The sequence below is a fragment of the Sinocyclocheilus grahami genome, unplaced genomic scaffold (assembly GCF_001515645.1).
Source record: "Sinocyclocheilus grahami isolate Dianchi unplaced genomic scaffold, SAMN03320097.WGS_v1.1 scaffold658.1, whole genome shotgun sequence".
Taxonomy (NCBI): Eukaryota; Metazoa; Chordata; class Actinopteri; order Cypriniformes; family Cyprinidae; genus Sinocyclocheilus; species Sinocyclocheilus grahami.
Window position 1 is genome coordinate 339,898 of NW_015505837.1, and position 26,061 is coordinate 365,958.

Consider the following 26,061-nt stretch of genomic DNA (forward strand, 5'->3'; position numbering starts at 1 on the left):
ATGAGAAACATGGCGGAATCGATGGATGCAACGTCTGTAGTTGACGGTAAATTTTTGTTTAAATTGATAGTTTAGTTGTCCTATAAACTTAAATTGGTCATGTTCTTGTTACGCAGCTAGTTAATGAAATCCAAGCAAAAAAATGCTATAATTTTTGCACCTATAGGTGAAAAACACACCTGATGCAAATTCTTTGCTCTTCATTTTCTATAAGCAAAGTTAACAGAACCTGTTGTATTTTCTTGTAATGTATTAAAAGAAGGTACACTGCCATCTTGTGCCGACTAAACTGACTTGAACTCACCTGACGTCGTAATTACGACTTGTCAACTCGTAAGTACGAACGTCCCCAGGAGGACTTGAACGCAGCATTAGTTGCATTCTGTTCAGTGTTTGTTTGTCTGGTCTCGTCTATTCTATGGATACGTGTGTTTGCAACCTCCTATGATGGATTAACCTTATGTGGATTATTAAAGATTTTATACTGTGATATTCTTCGTATTGGTGCTTTTCTCCCGCTCCACACCATGACACTAAGAGAATAGTGCAATACAACTACGAGGAACGAGCAATTCTTTTCCAACTGATGAATGATGAAAACATGGACAGCCAATCAAAATCCTTCCTACTTTAAAGTGTGCAATGCAATTATGTTCACATAACATTATTGTCCGCTGGTGTGAATGCTAATATAGTTATTATCCTTTTTGTATCTTTTAAGAAAGAGCTACAAGATTATTTCACACAAAAATTAAAATTCTTCCATCAGAATATCTTATTTTGTGACAATCATACATTTTTTTGGAGTGATATGAGAGTGAGTAAATGATGACAGAGTTATCATTTTGGGTGAACTAGCCCTTTAAAGGCGGGCGTACATGGTGCGATTTTGAAGGTCGGAACGTCGTGAGCTCTGGCACATGTCACGATTGAGTTTATCCGAAAATCGTACGGAGGCAGTCACAAATGACACAAATTTACTACGATTTTACAAACTCTGACGTAAGCATTACATTTCGCGCCATTCATAAAAATATGGATTCTGAGGACGAAATAGTTTTCTTTGTGGCAGGCGACTTGTGACGTCCAAAAAAAAAAAACGAAGACAAAGGACATAGCAAAGAGAATGGCTGAAAAGCAGAGAAAAGCATGGACTTTCTATTCTTCATAAAGAACTCGAGGGAGTAGGCCATTTCTGAATTTCTGCTCGTTTTGCCGTGAAATACAACAGGCATATTCATTCATAAAGCTGAACGGCAAATTTGGCACATTCGGAATAACAAATAAAAAATAGAACTGTATAATTAAACTAAAATTATTATAGACTATATGGTTTTTGTCTTCTTCTAATTGGTCAACTTCAGATGAATTGCCAAATCGTCTCGTTCAACCGCACATACGCCACGAATTTAAACCGACTGCATCCAATTTTTTTTTACATGTTTGAAAATTATCGGGAGGATGGGAGGTGCTCGTAACGTCTCGGATCGGTCCGTAATTCTTCTCACACAGTACGAGCCGCGACCATGCGAGCATCTGCGATTTTCTCCCGAGAGAAAAAAATCGCCTGCGAGCTTGTACGACAGCAAAAATCGTACCGTGTACGCCCACCTTAAGTGAAAAAAACAAACAAACAAAAAAGCCACTGTACAAATGACATCAGGCAGCTGGCAGGCCCTCATTCACACATTTCCCCCAGTATGACTCATTTGGACACAGCACATCTCTTTCTGCTGTAAGTGAGGACTAACCTCTAATGTGGTTAAGACTATCTTTGTGACGGAGGAGAAGTAGGCGTCCCACAGGAACTGAGTCTGCTGCCGCAGTGCCAGGATTCTGTCTGAACCCACAGACCTGGTGATAGATGGAACCTGAGAGAGAGAGAGAGAAACAGATGTACTGTGTGTTTGTGTATTCAAGGATGCTTTAGTGGTTATTAGCAGTTTGTTCAACAGTCCAACCTTTGAGCTGTCTCTAATTCAACCCACCTCGGGATTGAGTTTTCCACAATTTTATTGAAATGTTTAGTATTTAATCACGATTATGCAAGCAATGCAGGAGTTGGACACTCTCAATAACTAACACCCTCAATTACACCGTGGCAGATTAATAAAACAATCCTATCTGAAATATGACAGACAAACTGTTAATGTGTGAGCAGTGTGTACTGTAATTTCATTTGTGTGCTTTGAAGTTGCCAACACTCTTAAAAATAAAGGTGCTTCACGATGCCATAGAAGGACCTTTTTGTCTAAATGGTTCCATAAAGAACCTTTAACATCTGAAGAACCTTTCTGTTTCACAAAAGGTTATTTGTGGTGAAAGAAGGTTCTTCAGATTATAAAAAGGTAAGAAAGAGATGGTTCTTTAACGAACCTCTGACTGAATGGTTCTTTGTGGAACCAAAAATGGTTCTTCTATGGCATCGCTGTGAAGAACCTTTTAAGCACCTTTATTTTTAAGAGTGTACAGGTTCCACAACTGAATTTAAGCCTCATAGTCATGACATTTTCTCAGTTCCCTCCAGAGTAAAATGCTTATTCAGCTTTAAAAATGTGGTGCATTTGAACACTAATATGTCAAAGAGATGGAACACAAAACAACCATTAATAAACTCCACATATTAAAAGAAATATAACTTTTCACGTCATACACAAAAGGTTTTTACACTATGGTTTGAGGGTTTTAAAGATGTTGTTAAACAGATCTACCAAATGTTTATATTATTGGCAATTTATTTTTTACATTAATCACAAGTATTTCACAGCCCTAATTTTTGACAGTATTAAAAAAAATGTTTTTTTTCTTATTTAGTTATTCTTTTTTGAAGATTTCAATATCTAACATAAATAGCAGAGAAAAAGGTATGCTGTCAAACAAAGTGAATATTCTCCAGATAATATTTTAATAATTTAATTAGGCACTTAGTACATTGACAATATAAAGATAAATTATTCAATTTTGAAAAATGTCTCTTTATAATATGGAGCTTAATATTTATTTATTAATTTATTATAAATGGGTCTTTATGAAAATAATTTTAGGTAGGAGGTAGCTTTGTATTTTGGTGTCCTGAATTTTTTTTTAAATATTTGTCCTACACTATGACATTAATGGGTTAATAACACATTGCAGTTATTGGTGAAATGTGGGTATTTGAATGTTTGTGTGTGTGTGTAGCCTAAATTGTCATTCATTACTGCATTAAATTCTAGCAGAAAAAAAATGTCAGATCTTTTTAAAAGTTAGAAGAGACCTAATTAATTGTGTCATGCTAAAATATGAAGATATCAGTTGCAAATGGAGGCTAATCTGTATTTTGGGAAAATAGTGAATTGGCTTGATTGATTAAGAGCTTGGGGAGAGGTGTGATATCATTTTTTAAGGCTCTTAAAACGTCCTGGGATTCATTGCTCTGTTCTTTTCTTTTTTTTTTCCTTGTGAGAATTTCAGCAGCATTTAATTAAAGCTCCCTTTAGAAAAACTGTGGGAAAAAAGCAGGATTTTCAGTCTGCTGTTAAGAGGAATGATGGAGCTCTTAAAACAGATTATGTAGTAATGTGGTCTCATTACTGTAAGATTACATTATTATAAAGAAGAATATGTGTTTGTTAGTTAGGGGGATTGTGCACTGATGGTCTGATGCGAATGTGTGTGTGTGCGTGTACCTGCAACAATAATCTCTCATCTCCAGTGATGGTGGCTTTACTCCAGTCAATGACCTCTGAGAAGGGCAGCTCCCATCCATTACTTAGCAGTACAGGAATACAGGCCGCCTGCAGAACACACACACACACACACACACACACACACACACACACACACACATATCAGATCATCAGCCCTCTACACAACTGCCACCAATAACTGTACAACACTTTCACAGTGTTCATTCCAGTCGATGAACTGTTGTCAAAATGTACACTGACACCTTGAAACAATGTTATTTCTTCCATGGACTTTTTTTTATTTGCCAATAGCTAGTAGATTCTCACATGCTCTAACAGATTCTAAATTTCCCACTGACTTCCATTATATGGAGAAAAAAATACAATGGAAGTCAATGGGAACGGAAACTGTTTAACCAATGTTCTTCAAAACATCTTATTTTGTGTTCCACAGCAAACAGAAAATTATACAGGTTTGAAACTACATGAGGGTGAATAAATGATGACAGAATTTACATTTTTGGGTGGACTATTCCTTTAATATAGATTAATAAATCTTTATGGTGTTAGTCATGGTTTCTTGCACCACAACAGTCAAATATATTTTTTATGGTCATTTTTAACACTCTAACATTGTTTTCCAAATCAAGTCAGTCAGAGGGTTTCTTCCTGTCAAAGTGTGTGGTTCTTTCCATAATAAGCTGCAAAGTGGACCAACCTTTATATACAGTGGTGTGAAAAAGTGTTGGCCCCCTTCCTGATTTCTTATTTTTTTGCATGTTTGTCACACTTTAATGTTTCAGATCATCAAACTAATTTAAATATTAGTCAAAGATAACACAAGTAAACACAACATGCCATTTTTAAATGAAGGGTTTTATTATTAAGGGAAACAAAATCCAAAACTACATGGCCCTGTGTGAAGAAGTGACTAATATCTTTTAGTTATCTTTGACTAATATTTTAATTTGTTTGATGATCTGAAACATTAAAGTGTGACAAACATGCAAACAAATAAGAAATCAGGAAGGGGGCCAACACTTTTTCACACCACTGTATGACATTGTGACAGAATCTCAAAGCAACATGTGCTGAAATTCGTAACTGAATGACTAAGGTCAGAATGACATAAATAAAACCAAGCCACATATTTTAAATGTGAAGAACCAGAAACTGCACAATGTTTGGCTACTTTCCTTCAATGTACATGCCTTGTATAACAATATCTTCCTTTGGTGTTTAAATAAATAAACAAATAAAAGGCAGTCACACATGAAGGACAAGGACATCCATGCTTGCTAAACTTTTTGGTGGATGAAATCACTATTAGTGCTCAACATTGAAAAGCCTGATCCAAATAAACACACACATACACACAAAAAAATAAATAATACTTTCATACCTTTGGAGCAATAATATATACCTTTGGTCCAACTCAGAAACACTTTTTGCCAGTAACAGGAACGGCATGTGCATTATGTTGAATCACTTAAGCATGTTTGTTTTTTGTATAGTGTTTTAATAGGGCACACATTTATAGTACACTACTGTAATGGTCAGTTTAATAACACTGTTGGCTAAACAACTGCCTTTGGACTGCTGCTATGAAGTATTATGTGAATGACACCCACTTTTGCTTTACAGAATGTTTATTTGAATGCAAATTAATTATTACTGTTAATAATAACATCATGAGTAAACCTAACAGTAAAAAATTTAATAAATAAATAAATAATAAATAAATAAATAAATGCATGTGTATATTTATATATATTTATATCCCATTCCATACAGTGTTGCTGTCACTATTCACACAAAAGTTATTATTAATATAAATATTTGACTGCTAAATGCAACTGACAATCAAAAACAAATATTTTAGAGAGATGTGCAATAAAACATATACTTTTTTGGTTTTTTGAAAAAAATAAATAAATAGAAACCTGAATGGAAACATTAACATGTGCAATGTGTTATCAATGAAATCTAAACAGATTTACAGAGAAAATGATGCCATATTTTCCAAAAATAAATAAATAAATAAAATGCTGGCTGTCCTGCTCTACCTAAAGTCTGAATTAATCGAATCGAATCAAATCATATCATAATATGGAATGCTGTACTGCTGAGGATTTATTGACAAATAAATCCTTGAACTTAAATGTGTATGAATTAGCAATTTAATTTGATTAGATTTTTTTTAATCTACCTCAGTGGGGCATGAGCAGATTATTCTCAAAGGTAGATGGAACAATTTGTAATGAAAAGTAAGACTATCGTGAATTTAAATAAACAACAATCTTGATTGCATCCAAACGTTACAACACACATCCTAACAAATCAAAAACTATTTTGCACCATTTAAATGATAGATTTGTATAATTCAGGGAGGCGAGTAGTATTTTGGAAGAGGCTGTTTATAAATTCCAGACTGCACCTGACCATCCAGCATTCAAAGGTGACAGTCATATAGAAGACTTAAGGAGGTTTGTGCCAGATATCAGGAGTGAGGCAGAGACCACAGCTTTGGTAATCCCACCTGACCTTTGACACAAACACCTTCCTTCCTTCCTTCCACACACACACACACACACACACACAGTACTGACTCCTCTTCCTTCATGTTTAAATGGAGATGGTTGACAACAGAAGGACTTCCCCACATGCACCAACATCTAAAAGCCTTTTGATGTCACTTTTCAAAGTGCTCCCATCAGAGAGCACAGCACAGGGAGCCACCGCCTCACACAACTGCTGGAGAAATGTGAAAAATACTGAGGAAATTTTACCTCCCATAGCTAAAGATGGGAAAGTCTTCATATGGACACATTTTTATTAATCCACTTTTTGATTTTTTGCAACTCTCTTTACTTATTAGAGGATGGACCATTTCTCATAAAGTGAACTTCATGATTAGTAGATGCTTTCCAGAGACTAAGTAATGCATCAACTGCTACAAATATGAATCTGCAGTCACTAACAAAAATCATTTTTACATCTTAATTATATTTTACATCTTGTCAATAATATACACAAAATGTACCACAAAGTTTTAGTATTGTCACATTCAGTTCATGTTTGATGACTTTTATTTTGATGTTCTTTTCTTTCTTTTGTACCCGTGTTCACAGGATTCGTGTTTAGTTCATGTATTTAGTTCCTGGCTGTGTCCAAAATCGCATACTCCCTTGAGCAGATATTTCTTTTATATAAGTAATTACTTCACAACCTCTAAAAAAAGTATGTTCTATATAGTATGAATGTGTGAAGTTTGAATGTAATCTCGATGTACTTACATTCACCACACTTCAGAAACTTGCCGGAAGTAGAAAGTCATCCGGATACTGCCTGCAGCCATGATAACTATCATGTTTTTAACTATTATTTATTAAATGTTTTGTTTTATTTATTTATTAGATTTTTTTCAAACATACCTTTCAGTACTATGTCTTTTGATCTATCATTTAAAACCTTACTTTTGTTGTTTCTCTCTCTCTCTCTCTCTCTCTCTCTCTATCTATCTATCTATCGAATCTGTCTGTCCGTCCGTCCATCCATCCATCTATATATTCAGTAAATATGAATATTTCTCCCATATACCAACATTCTTTAAACAGAAACAAATGGTATTTACCTAGGTTGCATTAATTTAATAAACAATTACGGTAAACTTTATAATGTACCAAATGATTATTTATTTAGAATACTCTGTATTATTCAAACTCTCTGTTCATCTTAGAATCCTCCATGCGCAGCACTGACTACTCCTGCATTAAGACAGTCAGTTATTAATATATTCAGCTAAAGTTTCATCTCATGCTTTCTGCATCATAGGGGTTATTGACTTGTAGGCTGCTTTTCACAAACTTTACTGTTCACAGAACAGCCCAGCACCTCAAATTTAGATTAAAATGATTGCTTATTCGGTATCACGAACATCAAAATATAATACAATGCTCAAAAGTTATGTTGGTAGACACAGTGAACTGTATTTTTTCCTATATATAAAAAAAAGATGTGAAATTGCTGGACTTTTGACTGCATCATTAGTTGATTCTCCTGACTACCCCAGACAGAGAACGTGGTCCCACTTTATATTGTGGCCCTAATACCTGTGTACTTACATAGTAACTAGATGTGTACGTAGTATGTAACCACAGTGTAAGTACACATTGGTACATAGTATCTACAGCTGTAATATTTCTGTAACTAAACCCTCCCACATGTAACAACCCTCCGAATGGTTTGTGTAAGTACAAATGTGTAACAGGACATATATAACTACATTTTGTAACAACAATATGTATAAGAGTAATTGGAACAATTTGATCCAGGGGGTGGAGATGGGTAGGTTTAGGGGTGGAAATGGGATCCTTTAAGCGATTACACCATGAATCCATTTTCCAAACCGTATTTTTGGCTTGTGCTGAATCACTACGGTACACCTATAATAAGTGTTTATATTCTGACTATTTAGACTGGTTCGGGTAGGTAGTTTAGGGGTGGAAATGGGATCCAGGGGGTGGAGATGGGTAGGTTTAGGGGTGGAAATGGGATCCAGGGGGTGGAGATGGGTAGGTTTAGGGGTGGAAATGGGATCCAGGGGGTGGAGATGGGTAGGTTTAGGGGTGGAAATGGGATCCAGGGGGTGGAGATGGGTAGGTTTAGGGGTGGAAATTGGATCAAGGGGGTGGAGATGGGTAGGTTTAGGGATATGTAAAGTGGGAAGAGTTGGATCTCAAGTTGGTGGAGTTGGTGCACCACTGTAATACCAGTGTACTTACATGGTAACTCCTCAGGAACGGTCCACTTAATATAAAGCGTAAAATTCTGGACACCAACCACAATTTATATGTAAAGCCTAACTTACTGGCCGCTGCTGTGTAACATCAGAGTAATTACATGGTAAATCCATAGGAATTGTTTACTTAAAGCTGCAGTCCGTAACTTTTTTGTGTTCAAAATTGACAAAATGTATATTTTAAGCGATTACACCATGAATCCATTTTCCAAACCGTATTTTTGGCTTGTGCTGAATCACTACGGTACACCTATAATAAGTGTTTATATTCTGACTATTTAGACTGGTTCGGGTAGGTAACGCTGCGGAGTAGCCCACTACCTGCATGATTCGTCATAGACATAAACTGAGAGAAGTAGCTCCGGCTACAATGTTCTTCCGCAAGACGCACGCAGTTCTGTTTATTAACCGCTAGAGTGCCAAAAGTTAAGGACCGCAGCTTTAATATAAAGTGTAACATTTTCATTACCAAAAAGTGCTGTTAGTCCTGTTACACATTTGTACTTTCATTACCAAAATGTGTTGTTACCAGTGTCCTGTTACACATTTGTATTTACACATACCATTCAGTAGGTTGTTACATATGTGTAGTTACACAAACATTACAGCTCTAGATACTATGGACCAATGTGTACTTACACTGTGGGTTACATACTATGTACACATCTAGTTATTATGTAAGTACACAGGTATTAGGGCCACTTAATATAAAGTGGGACCGAGAACACTAATGAATAACCACACAGACAGAGAAAGAAAAATAGAGCGGGTGAGTGAGCGAGAGAGAGAGAGAGAGAGGTTTATTAATAGTTCTCTTCACCTCTCCTCTTCAATATAAGAATCATCTCTGGGTGTTTTTGAAAAGATGACAGAATGTCAATAGCAATAACCTCTACGTCAGGGTAGTGCAACCTCAGGGCTCCAAACGGCTGAGCCTTAAAAACATTCAGGCCAATCAAAAAACACCTGTTTTGAAAGGAAGCATGGCGTGACAGAGTTTTAGATAAGGAAACTTTAGAGTCACCAACCTGCAGGGCCTCTAGAAAGCGGAAGGACCCGAGCCGCCTGCCCCGAGGAACAAGGCAAAAACTGGAGTTGTGTAGCAGCTCTTGGTAATCAAACCTGTGGACACAAACATAAACAAAAAACATTCAGAAATCAGAATCTGCTCATTAAAAAATGGATACAAAGACATCTTGATTTACACTTGTTACTTCATTTTCATAAACTTGTCACTGTTAACCTTGAAAAAAGCTGAGACTGATTTACATACACGCACATACTCATACACCAAATGCACACACAAGTGGCCAAAAGTGGGTAGGGCTAATGGTGAAAACAATCTCTAAATCACCAATCAGCAATCATTAATGAGCATGTCTACAACCACACAACCATCAATATTACTGTTCAACAAAATACTTACAGTATAAATATACTATAGGCCAGTGGTTCTCTTCAAAAAAGAAAAAGATATATATTGGAAACTGGACATGGAAAAGTTATATTACATCAATTAATTACATAATGAATATAAAGTTGTACCAGGCTCTATAAAACATATAATCAGGTTATATATATATATATATATATATATATATATATATATATTCAAGTGTACTGACCTACATTTGATTTATTCATCCAAAATGTGGCATATTCCATCCACGTTAGGCTATATGAATTCAGTTTTTATGGCTGGATTCTACGAACCAGTCTGTGTTTTCCGCATTGCGAAAATTATAGGGCCGTATGTTTCAGAGTAGTCAGTGCAATTTGGGAAATAAATCAATTAAATCTGTATGTGGATGTGTGTAAATATTCAAATGTAATCCCCTTTGTAATAGTTAACATTTTCATAAGTAACTGTAATTTAATTAAATTTTTTTTTACACAGTTACATTTATTTTGTAATTAAATTACGTAATGCCGTTACATGTACTTCCAACACTGTGTATATATATATGTCACAAATCCGGTCCATGAACTTCCATCTGCTAGCCATCAGAGATCACCGTCTGTCTTCTTCTAAATAAAAGCTTGCATATGGATCCGCACGTCTCACGTCTTGTCAGCCACGTAACAATATATATATATTGTTGTGGACATTAAGGGCCCTTGGAGTCAAAATGGTTAAACTATTATATTATATTATAAATGACACCAACATTAAATAAATATATTTATTATTATCAATTGTTGTTATTTGTTAATTAAAATAACAATTTCAAGTAATACAGTTCATAAAAGTTTTAACAGAGAACAACATATTAATAGGTAATTTAAAAAAATGTAAATTACTCAGTATTACCATTTATACAAACAATATCAGTCAGGCTAACTATGCAATATGCTAAGTACGCAACACACTCACAATCGTGCTGTTGTTCTGACTACAGCCAAATCTCAGCTGTGCTGATATTCAGTACAGCAGCACTCTTGCTCATTTGATGTTGCTTAATTAGCCTGACCGTAAGCTTATTATGGTGACCAAATTCAGTTAATTAATATCTGATCTGTGGTCACAGGTGTATTTACGCTATTTACAATGATGCAGCTCATCCAATCAGATCTTGGAGTCTGATGTGTTTTATTATATTTCTTCTGGAATATTATATTAAGATCACACAATAAACATACTGGGAAGATGAAGCTGAAGATGGAGGGATGGCAGTGAGAGATCCTGTTATTTGCTCTCTCCTTCTGTTCTGACAGTCAGCCTTAATCTGGCTAGAGCGCACTCTCCTCTATTTAATTCTCTTATAATTACTGCCTCACTCTCTTTCTCTCCCTTTCTTTCCTCGATTATCACTATCCCGCACCAACCATTCAGCCAATAGGTGGTCAATGAGCCAATGAGCTTTCTGCTCATATGATGCAGGATTATTATCGTTAACTAAAAATAAACAAACAAACAAACAAATAAAAATCATTATTTGAAATAAAATAAACATTATGTGAAATGAAATATTAAAATGTATTTTAATATACAATTTATTTTAATATTACATTTATTTTATTTCAGCTAACTGCCAAGGCAACTTTTCTGATTTTTGTTTAGTTTAACTAAATACTAAATAAACTAAATCTAAAATCTGCCAAATGCATTAACATGTAAAATGAAAAAATGCAAATATAAAAAAATAAAATAGAATACAAACTATATAAACATATTTAAACCAACAACAACAGCAGCAGCAGCAGCAAAAACAAACAAAAACTAATAAACAAAATCAAAAACAGACAATGCAAAATTACTTTTAATATTTTAATTAAAAAACTTAAAATATAAATTAAAATCTAATTCAAAATATTAACAAAAATCATTATTGTAAACGATGCTAAAATAGCACTGATGTGAAGTGAGCAGATTTATTCTAGCAGGTATAAAGCATACAAATATGTTATTTGCATTTATTTATTTATTTGATAGGATAATACAATATGTGTATATATATATATATATATATATATATATATATATATATATATATAAAAAGTTCGGCAAAGGACGGGATCGAACTCGGGTCGATCGCATCAAAAGCCAATGACACCGCTTATCCATCGGCGCCACTGGAGCTGATTAATTTGTTAATTTGTTTTCGGATTTGTCGTTGTGTTTTCTGACTTGTTATTTTGTTTTTGAATTTGTCATTGTGTTTTCTGACTTGTTATAATGTTTTCTGAATTGTTGTTGTATTTTCTGAATTGTGATTTGTTTTGCACTTCTCAGTCACCGTAGAAGTATGACTAGAAATAGCACAAATACAGAATCAGGCAGCAGACTGCTAACTATATGCCATTGAGTGCTTTTGAATTCACTTTTGATGATCAAAATCAATTGGAGGACAGCATTAAAAATGATTGACAGGTTGGATGTGACAGTCCTGCTCTATAGAACGCTGTCAGAGGGTCATTCAGGAGCCATAAACACAATCTGTCTCTGTCATTCAGGTATATGACTGCATTACTGAGCCTCACGCTCACACACCTACGCATTTCTACTTATGCATGCACACACACACTGAAACCCAAACACATTGCAATATTTGATTTGCTTTCACAAGGATACTGCCAAAATGCTCTACGTGCTGGTGGGTGGAAATCCAATCTCTCCTTAGCTCTTCCCTCAGTCAACAAACCTCACAAGATTTGTGATCACAACCGTTCTCCACAACTTGTAAGAATGAGGGTCTAGACATCTGAGATTGCTTGCCCTGCAAGTTTGTGCTGAAACTGTTGCTGCTAGAAGTAGCAGAGTTGTAAGAATCACTTTGGGACTCGTTTTCTCAAAGATCAAAACTCCTGGCCTCTTGCTATGTCGAATAAGGGTGTTCTGCAAGAAGATTGGACAACCTTTCACTAGACTGCAAATGCTACAATAACATTCTCACTCTCAAAAAAGGGAGCTGACAATTAATTAAAACATAACATTGCAATCAAATGAATTACATGGCGGTGTTAAGACCAAGAAAAGCACTGCAACAAATACAAACTGTACTTTTTGCCAAAGATACATTAGAGTGCAGACCATCTTTATTATTATTATAATTTTTTGTTAAACATTTATTAAACCATGCTGTGTTTCTTAATTGTGCTAGTTTAATATGCTAAGTTAACAGCCCAAGTAAATACATAATATTTCTTGAGCACCAACTAAATTTGAAATAAAAATTAAGAAGATAAAGAAAAATGCTCTTCAGTTGTGTTCAGTCACTGGATGTGATTGACCTCTTTTGAGCGCGGTAATTAAAATGGAAAGCTTGACACAAAAAGTCAATGGGCCATATTTTAACGATCTAAGCTCATGGTCTAAAGCGCATGGCGCAGGTGCACTCAAGCCGTGTCTGAATCCACTTTTGCTAGTTTAACGACGGGAAAATGGTCGGTGCGCCCGGGCACATGGACTAAACGGGTTGTCCCTATTCTCTTAATGAGTAATGGGTGTTTATTGGGTGTAACGTGCAATAAACCAATCAGAGTCTCATCTCCCATTCCTTTTAAAAGCCAGTTGCGCCCGCACCACGGCGGGTTCGCTATTTACATGGCGGAATGTAATTTTTCATTTTAAAAAATGTTTGTGTGCTGCTGCGTGTCCCCCGCCTATAGGCGCATACTACTAACGCGCTTTTTAAATAACAAAGAAAAACTATTGCGCCAGACTTTAGCACAGGTTTTTGTTTATTTCAGTGCCTCAAAATAGCAACGCGCCTGAACACACCTCGTTTTCAAACCAGCATGGCCATGGGCACACAAATGGGCGCAAATGCATTTGCTATTTAAACAACGTGGCACAGAACGTGAAAATGACAACTGCGTCGGGCTGAAACTAGCAAAAAACACTTGCGTCGCGCCTGGCGTCACATTGCGCTGAGTGTATGATAGGGCCCAATGTGTTCTTCACACTTTGTATGTAGAGAATAATTAACATGCAATGAGTTTAGACATTTGTGTTTAGACAAATGAACATGCAATGAGAAATATAAAGAAGTCTGATTTTCTGAACATTGCACGAAAAGCTTTTTTTCATTTGAAGCTATTTTAACACAGTAATGGCAACGTCTAATTAGTTACCTTTAATAATTTAAAGGTAACAACGTGAACCCACCCCAAATCATCACAGACTGTGGAAACTTAACACTGGACTTCAAGCAACTTGGGCTATGAGCTTCTCCGCCCTTCCTCCAGACTCTAGGACCTTGGTTTCCAAATGAAATACAAAACTTGCTCTCATCTGAAAAGATGACTTTGATCCACTGGGCAACAGTCCAGTTTTTCTTCTCCTTAGCCCAGGTAAGACGCCTCTGACGTTGTCTGTGGTTCAGGATTGGCTTAACAAGAGGAATACGACAACTGCAGCCAAATTCCTTGACACGTCTGTGTGTGGTGGCTCTCGATGCCTTGACCCCAGCCTCAGTCCTTTCCTTGTGAAGTTCACTCAAATTCTTGAATCGATTTTGCTTGACAATCCTCATAAGGCTGCGGTTCTCTCGGTTGGTTGTGCATCTTTTTCTTCCACACTTTTTCCTTCCACTCAACTTTCTGTTAACATGCTTGGATACAGCACTCTGTGAACAGCCAGCTTCTTTGGCAATGAATGTTTGTGGCTTACCCTCCTTGTGAAGGGTGTCAATGATTGTCTTCTGGACAACTGTCAGATCAGCAGTCTTCCCCATGATTGTCTAGCCTAGTGAACCAAACTGAGAGACCATTTTGAAGTTGATTAGCTGATTGGCATAACCATATTCTAATTTGTTGAGATAGTGAATTGGTCGGTTTTTGTTAAATGTGAGCCAAAATCATCACAATTAAAAGAACCAAAGACTTAAACTACTTCAGTCTGTGTGCATTGAATTTATACTTGAGTTTCACAATTTGAGTTGAATTACTGAAATAAATGAACTTTTCCATGACATTCTAATTTATTGAGATGCACCTGTCTATCCAGGTTCAACACTAAGACACCGTGACAAATTCAGGTGCATATGAATGCATACATACTCTGCAGTTGTATTTCGCATATTCATGGTTTGATAAACAAGCTATGGATTCTTTCGGTGTGACTTCCCCATACTATGTCCTGCATACTGAAGACAACCGCCTGAGATGAATGCTAAAAATGACTAGGACTGACCATGGAATAAAAAAAAAAACTGAATCAATTATATGCTGATTTATTCATCAAATTGGAATAATCTCATAAATGAAAAATTGCTGAAAAAAGCATCAAAATGAAGATAATACAAAAACAATATGGTGGCAGAAGTGTAAATCATTAAATATCTGTTATAAATGACTGATTTAGAAGCATATATAGTGTTTGTTTTATCATAACTGAACATAAGTGTAATGTGGCTGACGAGACGTGAGATGTGCGGATCCATATGCAAGCTTTATTAACATCAGAGGAGGTCAGAAACACAGGCAGGGTCGAATGGTGGCAAACAGGAATATGGTGGACAAGAACGGCGAACAGAATCAAAAAAGGGCGAGACTAAAGGGATAAATCCAGGAAACCAGGCAAGGATCAGAAACCGAGAAAACAGACAAGGCAAGACTAGGCTAAGGCAGGGTAAACTAATGAGGGCTCTGTAGTGTAGCTATCAAATGATAAGCGCTAAACAATACCCAGCACCGGGAAGGGATCCGAGTGAGTGTTAAATAGTGAGTGAGTGATATGAAACAGCTGTGTGCAATCAGTGCTGTGTGCAATCAGTGAAACAGCTGTGTGCAATCAGTGCTGTGTGCAATCAGTGCAATGAATGATGGGATATGTAGTGCGGGGTGATATGCAACAGTGTGTAGTGCGAGAGTCAATGAAAATGGAAAGGGTGACCTCTGATGGCTAGCAGACGGAAGTTCATGGACCGGATACGTAACAATAAGCCTATCACTGACTTACAGTTAATAGAAATCCAATTTTTGCGCTATTTTGAAATCGTTGGAACAAGTTAAAAGTAGATTTGTGAATTAATGTGTTCATTTTCGAATGTGTTTTATAATTAATTGTAGTTAATGAGTTAAATTGATTATTAATAATAACAACAACACATGCATGCTCTTACTCCACGCAGTACTTAAGAATAATGTTTTTATATGCAGTATGTTGTTTTTCTACTGGATAATTCTATTCCAATAACTTCACCCTACTCTATTTTTATGTCTTCATCCTAGAAAAACAAAAAAGATAAGATTATAAATAATACAATATGAGTGGTGTGCATTTAGCTCTCTGGTAGCTCAATAACACACAGCATCGGGAGCAATTTACAACTATAACATGAACCGACGGAGGCCTCTAAATCTATTTCTTTCCCCCAGCCAAGAGCATCCTGAAGAGAGTAGGAAAAAAGAACGAATGTGAATGAATATGCAGGTCTATTTATCATTCTCTGCTCAAAGCACAGCATAAAGGGCACATGAAGGAAAGTAAAGGCCTGTGACAAATGCGGTGACTGCAAGGGCGGCGCTATGCATTTTTTATTAGCTGTTAATCCATTCCTTGTGTAACTCAATATAAATCAAATTACCAGCCTACCATGCTGTCAGTGACTACAGTAATTAGATGGAAAAGTGCCTTGTAGACGTGCCGCATTCTTTTAAGGTGGAAAAAAAGCATCATCGTATTCACGCCTGTGCTTTCTGCTCCTCACTGGCAGGTGAACACAGTTATTCAATTGACCAGAGAAGATGCTGGATATGCTTGTGATTGCAATTACCAGAGGGAAAAAACAGATTATTTAGCTAGTTAGGCCTATTTTTTGTTCACTGCATGGTATATAGTAGTCCACGGTGAAAACAAAATGAGTCAACAGTTTCGGACACTGATGTAAGAGTGTTTACCACCTATGCTAAACATGACCAATAGAGTTAAAAAATGGCAAATGTAAAAAAAAAAAAACACTTGCTGAAGCAACCATGCCATTTTAATGTAACTTTCAGAGGTCTCGTTCTCAGCATCGCAAGTGCATTGCTGTACCAGGTGAGCTACTGAGCAAGTTTACTTTGTGAAAAAAGCCATACATATGGAGCTGGTTATGTGATGCAAACGTCAAAAGGTATGAGTTTACAAATATGTACTATGGTAAAAGTGTTTTAGGACACAATATAGTCTTGTGCAAGGAACTGTGCAAAATTAAGTCTTTATTAATCGTTAATCTGTCCCTGTAATCATAATTTGTGTGAAAAGGAATAAAAGTTGTTGGTGTTTTATTGTCACTAGTGTTAATTTCAACTGGAAACAGCAGTGAATTGTATTTCTGTCATGACGACTCTCGGAGGGATTGGCATGGTAATGTACATGACAATGTTAATGTATTTGGACTTGGCGAAATAGATCTGCTACACTGCTGCTGCTGCTGCAGAGCAAGTACCGAGACTTGCTACTGCCAATACATCAACAACATACTGCTGTGAGCATGTAAGAAATATTGCTGCTGCAAATATAACATACATGAAATAACCCCCATATAGCATACATGAATCACCTCGTAGCAGATCTATACAGGTGGAGCTGAGGAAGGTGGAGGGTTTCTGAAGCAAGCAGCAACTGCTACGGCAAGCACTAGTCATATATTTGAATGTTGAGCAGCGAGCTCATTGGCTACCGATACAGGAGAGAACCAATCAGCTGTGCTATGTGATGATGTCATTAGGTCAGATTGAGGTAGACCTATCGGACTGCGCCATCTAGAGTTTCATGCCAGAACTCTGTATGTAGAGTTACGTTTTTGTAGGTATTTTTACATCGAGCCTATGTTGCCTATGTGAATTGTACATGCTTAATTTTTCAACTTGAAAAAGTTTAGCACAAACCCTGCCCCACACTATAAATGTGAGCGCATTATGGGTATAAAAGAAGGAATAATTATCAGATGACACAACAAACAGCTTAGAATATAATACTATAGGATACTTCAAAGTAATACCAAGTGATTTTGACTGAGCATCTAAGGAAAATGAAGGCTGGTACTCACTGAACACAAAACTGGTATGTAACGCCATGCAACCACAGCCAATTAGAAGATTTTTGATGTTTAATGTACGGGAAGCGGGCCTTTGAATATGTCACAGTGGGGCTACACAGCTTGACGCTAAAACCAAATGATCGACAAAATGTTTTGCCGTTTGCAGTGGCTGGTTATTACAAAAACAATACATTTACATGAAAGAGATAGCTTATTGCATCCCACATGGTTAGAAGCAGGTGTAAGTGGTAAGGAGTACAGCATAAACGAATCACTGTAATTTGGGATCAGATCGCTATTAGGTTCACATCAATGCCCTCTCATACTCTAACTCACAGCATAACTCTCAAATGTGATACTATTATTGGTAACGAGGCAGCGGTTGGTACACCCCCATAGAGAATGATTTTAGCAGAAAAAAGACAGAGCGATGATAAGACTTTGAGTTAAGACACTGCACTTATCAGGCTTCCTTAAAACCTTTTGTCATACACTCTCTTATTATTAAATAATTCAGAAATTAAAGTGACATTGATTTTATGGAAGTGACATACAGTATATTTCAGTTCTTTTACAGATGGTTACTAGATTCTGACACTTTTGCTATATTAATGAATACTTTTTGAAAGAGTTTACACTCTTTATATTTACACAGATATATAGAGCAGTTGGATCTTGTAACAAGAGTGTATTTAATTAATTAATTGCCAGTATTATTCATTTTAATGGAAAATTATTTTACAATAGTATATCTCTATATATCATATGGTCATAATCAGGTTGATGTCAAGATGTCAAGCACTTGTAAAATATCAGTTATACATGCAAAAATGGTTCTAAAGCAAATCTCCCACCAACTTTTATTGTATATCAAGATTGTACCAGCAAGGGCTAACAAGGCCATGCTAACCAGCCAAACCTTGACACGACAGCTTGTTAAAGAAGAAAGAGTCTTTACATTTCACAACGAGGAGCACTGATACCTTTATTCCTGGTGGAGCTTTTTGAGCTTAAGTTAACTTCTGACTCTTGAGTCTAGAGAAATGCTGTCATTATTCATTGAACCTACTGTACAGCCAAGTTCAAAACGATGTCTTTCTGCCTCTCTGTCTGTATAGGCTTATTAATACTTAATGTTCAAGCTTACATGCAAATATTTCTGCTGGCACTGAGTTAAATCTCACTCAGGGAGAAACACACTGATTACCCTTGGTAAGGCATTCTCCTCTTGCACTGTATAACGTCACTTGGATAAAATGAGTGAAATAAAGGAGGAGATGAAAGATCCTGTCAGGGTGCATAAAGAGAGCTCCAAGGAAAATATCAACATTAGCCACATTCCCCCCAGTGCAGCCATCTCATACTTTATCAGGTGATTTATTATTCCCTGTGTGGTGTTTGTGAGTGAAATAAAGAAGGGCTGGATTATTACTGTACCTTGATATTCAGGACCATATTCTGTTCTTGGTAAACTGAATGATAACTCATTGGTCAATGTAGACATCTGATCAAGATTAAACCAGACGAGGTCTTCGGGACAAAAAGAAGAAACAGAAAAAAAGAAAGAAAAGAAAAGCCAAATCAGCTACAGAGATGGGACAATAACAGCCTAAAACATTTTCAACAACATTTTTGTCAATATTTAACACATCAATAAATTAAAGTAATTAAAGGGTCATATCATACATCCAGTTCTTCTGAAAGAGTTTGATTTAGAATGTTTCAACATAGGCTCATTGGATTAACATATCTCTACCTACTCTTTTTTTTTGTAAAATGTATCTGTACATTAAATTCACTGCAGTCTCCAGTTGAAATTAACACTAGTGGTAGAAAAACACCAACAACTTCCATTAATTTAAACAGAAATTATGATTACAGGGCTGATAATTTGATTAATAAAGATATTTTGTGTGTGTATATGTGTGTGTGTGGAAAGCATGGATCCATCCTGCCTTGTATCAATGGTTCAGGCTGTTGCTGTTGGTGTAATGGTGTGGTGGATATTTTCTTGGCACACTTTGTACCCCTTATTACTAAGTGAGCACTGTTTAAACGCCACAATCTACCTGGGCATTGTTGCTGACCATGTCCATCCTTATATGACCAGAGTGTGCCCATTTTGTGATGGCTACTTCCAGCAGATGATGATATGTGATGTGCAGCTGACAAATTTGCAGCAACTGCGTGATGCTATCATGTCAATATGGACCAAAATCTCTGAGAAATGTTTCCAGCACCTTGTTAAATCTATGACATGAAGAATTAAGGCCATTCTGAAGTCAACAAGGCTCCATAGGTATGACTTTTCTGCTGTAGTAAACTTGCTTGTTCGCTCACCTGGTAACGCATTGCACTTGCAAACCATGTCATGATAAAAAAAAAGTCTTGGCATATTGCTTCAGCAAATGCATTTTTATCTCACGTTTGCTTTTGCTAACACTATTGGTTAGGTTTAAGGTAGGGTTTTGTGTAGGTGGTATGTTTCAAACGCGTTAACCTTTCAGCGCCAAGTTACCACAGTCGTGTTTTTCCAGTGGGTTGGTATGTTGATATACTGGAATATTTATAAATAAAAGACCATCCCCAGTCCAACCAAACCATTTATTCCAACTAAACTCATTTAGAATTAAATATTGCTGCTCACTTCATATGTGAAGAGGTTAGCCAGTCATTAAAAGGTCATTTATGTACTAAAGTCTTAAAGGTCCGGTAGCAAGGTCTGTTCAGTTGTAAAGGTCAGGAAAATGGTTAAACCAGGACTAACTTTAAAAGTGGAAATCAGGGGAAAAATAAATAAACAAATAAATAAATTAAAATAAAAAATGAAATGTAAGTTCTGTCAGGACCACTGTCGTCAAAATGATAGATACTTAGCATAAAGTTTGGTTTGGCGGTATGGTTCTGTTCTGAGCAAAAACCTCCCTGCCCATCCATGCAGCCTGTCATGAATGAGCAGGGAGAACAGCAGTGATAACCCCCCTAGGGTTAACAGAACAGAACAAGGCAGATATCATTAATGTACTTAATGATATTTAAGTGTAACACTTTATTCAAGATAAAGGAGACTGATTAGCAAGGAATATCAGAAAGCCAAGTCCTGACTGTGGCGAAAGGAGGAGCTGGGGATGGAGGAGGGTAATTTGCTCCGGAGCAAGCTGAAAAGCTGCTGAATAATACTGAATAGAGCTTATATACGAATGCTGCGATAGGTGTCATATTCCTATAGGTAGAGGTGATCAGCTGAGAATCAGCTGATGCAAGCTTGACTCACGTGACCTGCCAGAATTAATGCTAACGCTTAATTTATGGTTTCTTTCAGAAGGATATATGTAACGGAGGCCAGCGAGTAGGTGCTGTGCAGGTAAACCTCACTCGACTGATGCTAGTGGCTGCAGTCTTTAGTCTCCTTGTTAATGCACCCGCCTCCCACACCGGAGACCCGGGTTTGAGACCCACTTGGAGCAGGCGAGTGGGACCCGTTACATATACACCTTCAAAAAATGAGGTAAGCAAAGAAGAAGAAAAAACTCATGAATCTAACGTTCTGAACATTCTGTCTGAGAATCATCTCTTCTGACATCCAATTACGCTCAGGCAGAAATCAGGTGATCACTAGAACATGACTAATTATGAGTTCACTTGGAACTCGTGTAAAACTATGACAGGTTTAGCTAATTCCTTCGTTCTGGTTAGACTGTACCACCATGTAGCCAACATAATCCATTCAGACAGTTTACAAGAGGTTTGACACGCTGAAACAGCTTTTCCCATTTAAGGGTGTGTTATCTGAAATGTCTAATTGAGCAGCTGTCAGGGAATGCAGGCCCACGCCAAACCCTCTCCAACATAAACCCCCACTGCTGTCTACTTCATCACAATCCTCCACTGCTGTATCTTTCTACAAGTGCTTTTCAGTCAAAGACAAAAGCAGAAAATGCAATACGTTGAGCTTACAAGTTTTTTACATTTTGTAGTCTAACAGAGCAATGTTTGAGGGTGCCACAGGGTCACTGTTTTTACAATTTTTTGGGATCTCAACTTATAAATAACATAATAAATCACATATTTGAGTTTTAAGCTGGGAGAATGTGTGAATAAATGTTTAACTGCCTTTTCTTGTTAAAACTACACTGAACAAAATTATAAACGCAACACTTTTGTTTTTGCCCCCATTTTTCATGAGCTGAACTCAAAGATCTAAGACTTTTTCTATGTACACAAAAGGCCAATTTCTCTCAAATATTGTTCACAGATCTGTTTAAATCTGTGTTAGTGAGCACTTCTCCTTTGCCGAGATAATCCATCCACCTCACAGGTGTGGCATATCAAGATTCTGATTAGACAGCATGATTATTGCACAGGTGTGCCTTAGGCTGGCCACAATAAAAGGCCACTCTAAAATGTGCAATATTACTGTATTGGGGGTTCCGGTCCGAAAACCAGTCAGTATCTGGTGTGACCGCCATTTGCATCACGCAGTGCAACACATCTCCTTCGCATAGAGTTGATCAGGTTGTTGATTGTGGCCTGTGGAATGGTGGTCCACTCCTCTTCAATGGCTGTGCGAAGTTGTTGGATATTGGCAGGAACTGGAACACGCTGTCGTATACGCCGATCCAGAGCATCCCAAACATGCTCAATGGGTGACATGTCCGGTGAGTATGCTGGCCATGCAAGAACTGGGATGTTTTCAGCTTCCAGGAATTGTGTACAGATCCTTGCAACATGGGCTATGCATTATCATGCTGCAACATGAGGTTATGGTTGTGGATGAATGGCTCAACAATGGGCCTCAGGATCTCATCACGGTATCTCTGTGCATTCAAAATGCCATCAATAAAATGCACCTGTGTACGTTGTCCATAACATACGCCTGCCCATACCATAACCCCACCACCACCATGGGCCACTCGATCCACAACGTTGACATCAGCAAACCGCTCACCCACACGACGCCATACACGCGGTCTGTTGTGTACATAGAAAAAGTCTTAGATCTTTGAGTTCAGCTCATGAAAAATGGGGGCAAAAACAAGTGTTGCGTTTATAATTTTGTTCAGTGTATAATAAAATAGCTGTTTGCCGTCCTTGAGAGCGCCAAAAAAACCCAAAAAACTTTTTATTCCAGAACAAAAAAAGAAATGAATAACTATCATGTGCTAAGCTGACTATGGCTTCAGTCCTCGGCTGAGATAAAAATCTTTGTAACTGAACCTCTTACATGAAAACTCAGATAAAGCTTGATGTATAATACAATATATATATATATATATATATATATATATATATGTGTGTGTGTGTGTGTGTGTGTGTGTGTGTGTGTGTATAGACAGAGTGAGAAACGAAACATTTTATCATACATATAGGCGCATTTGTCCTGGTTCAAAAATGGAACTTTATTAATAACCCTCCGGGAAATGTGACAAGCCCATTATAACATTTGCCATATCTAATATAGAATCTATCTGTTCCTGAAACAGTATCTGTGTGGAGTGCTGGTAGTCTGACTCTAAGCACTGCATGACATTGTGAAGCTAAACAGTGGTGTAGGCCGCCCGGCGTCTTTGATCAAACGCTGCAGCCAGGCCGTGGTGCTGTAGAACTCATTACAGCTCAGTCTGAGCCAGATCCCGTTCACTCGCCATCGCAGATATGCATCAGTGCTTTGCTCGATATCATCTGCTCCTACACTGCCTGCTTATCAGCTAAAGCTAGCATGGCTTATAGTGTGCTCTAACACCAATTTATTCCAGCACGCCAAATACGATTCTCTCTCTATCCTCTCAGTTATTTTTAAACAAATACGGCCAACAGATATACCGACGTTCAACCCATATTACATACTACAACACACACATTTAAGGAAACTGTTTCTTATAAATATAAATAAGAATTGTGAGAATTTTATTTTTATTTGACAAGAAAGTGCAAAATGTTTTAAACATTTTATATATTAATTTGAAACATGTAACAACATTTAAATAAGTAAAAACCTGGACAATAAGTAAAAACCTAAGATCCTAAACAGTATTATGAAAATACGATACGATATGTTGTGAATTCTTGATGTTTTAGTTATTCATCGTCTGTGTGTAGATGTTTTTTTGTGCATTGGTATGGAAAGAACATATTCACAACATAACAGTCTGACTAGCACATTAACTTGTGCATTTGCGTCATTTTTTTCAGATATTATGTTTATGTTGTGTACATATCTGATTAATCTCCTATGTATAGGGTGCGTTTGTGTGAGTTCATTAAGTAGTAAGTCCAAATGGTACACAGTATGAAGCACTGGACAAAAAAAATCCTAATATTTACCTAATATTTCTGAGATACTGAAGAGTGCATCTGATGGACACTTTACTATTCACATGAGGCCACAGGAAGGAGTACATATTTTAATAACATGAGAAGTTTGTCATCAAATGCAGTACAGACAGACTGTAGAGTATGCAAATTCAGACAGTGTACCACATAATTGAAATGCTCATGGCACAACACTATTTTAATGCATTTAGTTTCCAGGTAAACTATATTGCAGGTGGTTGGTGAATAAAACACACTGAAATAGTGGTGCAACTGTTTAGTGAATTTGCCCAAGAAACAGTTATTATATAGTAAGTGCTAGTCCTTCATTCTGCTTGTTTGCTTACTTTGACTGTTCCAGAGGACAGTCGAAGGTTGTGATCGTCCTGTAGGACCTTTAAAAGCTTGTAAATGTTTTTTTTTTTTTGCTCTGTGGTCCATTGAAGCAAACAGCCCATAAAATGCAAAAAAAAAAAAAAAAGTCACACTGGTGCATTCAACCTGCTCAAATATAACAATTCAAACAAACTTCAAAATCCATAATGGTTCTGAACCTGATAGTTGGCCCTAGTTTGCCCACAGTGGTATCAATGGATAACCTTCACTGAAAAACAAAGGTTATTTGCAGCAACTTACATCATCAAACAAACTGAAGTAACTTAAATCGTCTACATAATGAAAAGAGAAAAGAGATTTATTGGAAAAATGTGCCTGTGGTACTATTTATGCAAAATGATAATTGTGATACACATTTTCAAAGTGAAATGTCCAGTGAAGCATGGCAACGTTCTATTATGTTGGCTGATGTATCAGGCCAATTCAAAAATGAGATGTCAGTGAGTGGTGCTAAAAGGTCAATTATCTATCGTGTTTGAAAATAATGTACCACCTGCAATAAACCCTACCCTAAACCTATAAACAACTTGTTGTAGCAACCATGGCATTTTACCTTGTTTCTACAAGACTTTGAGTTATTTTAGTACCAGGTGAACTACCGAGCAAGTTTACCATATCAGAGAAGCAATACATATGGAGCTGCTAATGTGATGCAAACTTCAAAATGTATTAGTTTACAAACTATTGAATATGTCAAATATGTTTTGTGGTCATAACATAATATTTTGCAAGGAAACATGCAAAAATTTGTCTTAATTAAATGATAATATGCTCCTGTAATCAGAATTTGTTCAACAAAGTATAAAAGACTGTCTTGTCTGTATTGTTTCTTTTTTTAGTTTTGAGTTGTGCTTGCAGGTAGAAGCACATTTTTCAAATGACCCTATGTTGAATTAATCACTAAGTTGACTATATAGTTCTATAGAAAAATGTTGGTGGTAACTTGACAGTTGTGTGAATGGGAAAAAAAAAACATTTAAACATAAAACATAAAAAACACAAGGAACGAGGAGACCAGGAGTACATCAACACAGGAGATTTTCATTATAACCAGGGAACCAGGAAAACACACGCAAAGCATGGAACGGAGTCTGACATTACTCCGCCCTCCGGAAGGCGCGTCCGGCGCCATATCAATTCCACCAGGGAGGGGGGGGGGGGGGCGCCCTGGAGGCTGGTGCAGGACTGGGACATGGGGAAAACCTCCAGGGTGGATCAGGCAGTCCAGGGTGCCAGGGCGGATCAGGGAGCTTAGGGGCCATGGCAGAGCAGGGAGTTCGGGGAGCCATGGCGGAGCAGGGAGCTCAGAAGGCCATGGCCGGATGGCCTCCGTGGCCTTGGCCTCGCCACTCAGCCCGGCAACTACGGATGGACCCATACTACCCCCCCCCCCCCAAAAAAAAAAAACCCTGGGGGG

The 26,061-nt window shown here is 37.1% G+C and overlaps 1 protein-coding gene across 1 annotated transcript in view; it reads right to left on the reverse strand.

Annotated features, from left to right (window-relative positions):
* LOC107558762 (exostosin-1) overlaps positions 1–26,061 on the reverse strand; it is a 295,223-nt gene that overhangs the window by 40,394 nt on the left and 228,768 nt on the right. Inside the window, exons 2-4 of the mRNA XM_016242435.1 lie at positions 9,498–9,591; positions 3,669–3,776; positions 1,752–1,871 (exon numbers count right to left, since the gene is read on the reverse strand). Of these exons, the coding sequence (XP_016097921.1) occupies positions 1,752–1,871; positions 3,669–3,776; positions 9,498–9,591 (322 nt within the window). The remainder of the gene's footprint in view (positions 1–1,751; positions 1,872–3,668; positions 3,777–9,497; positions 9,592–26,061) is intronic.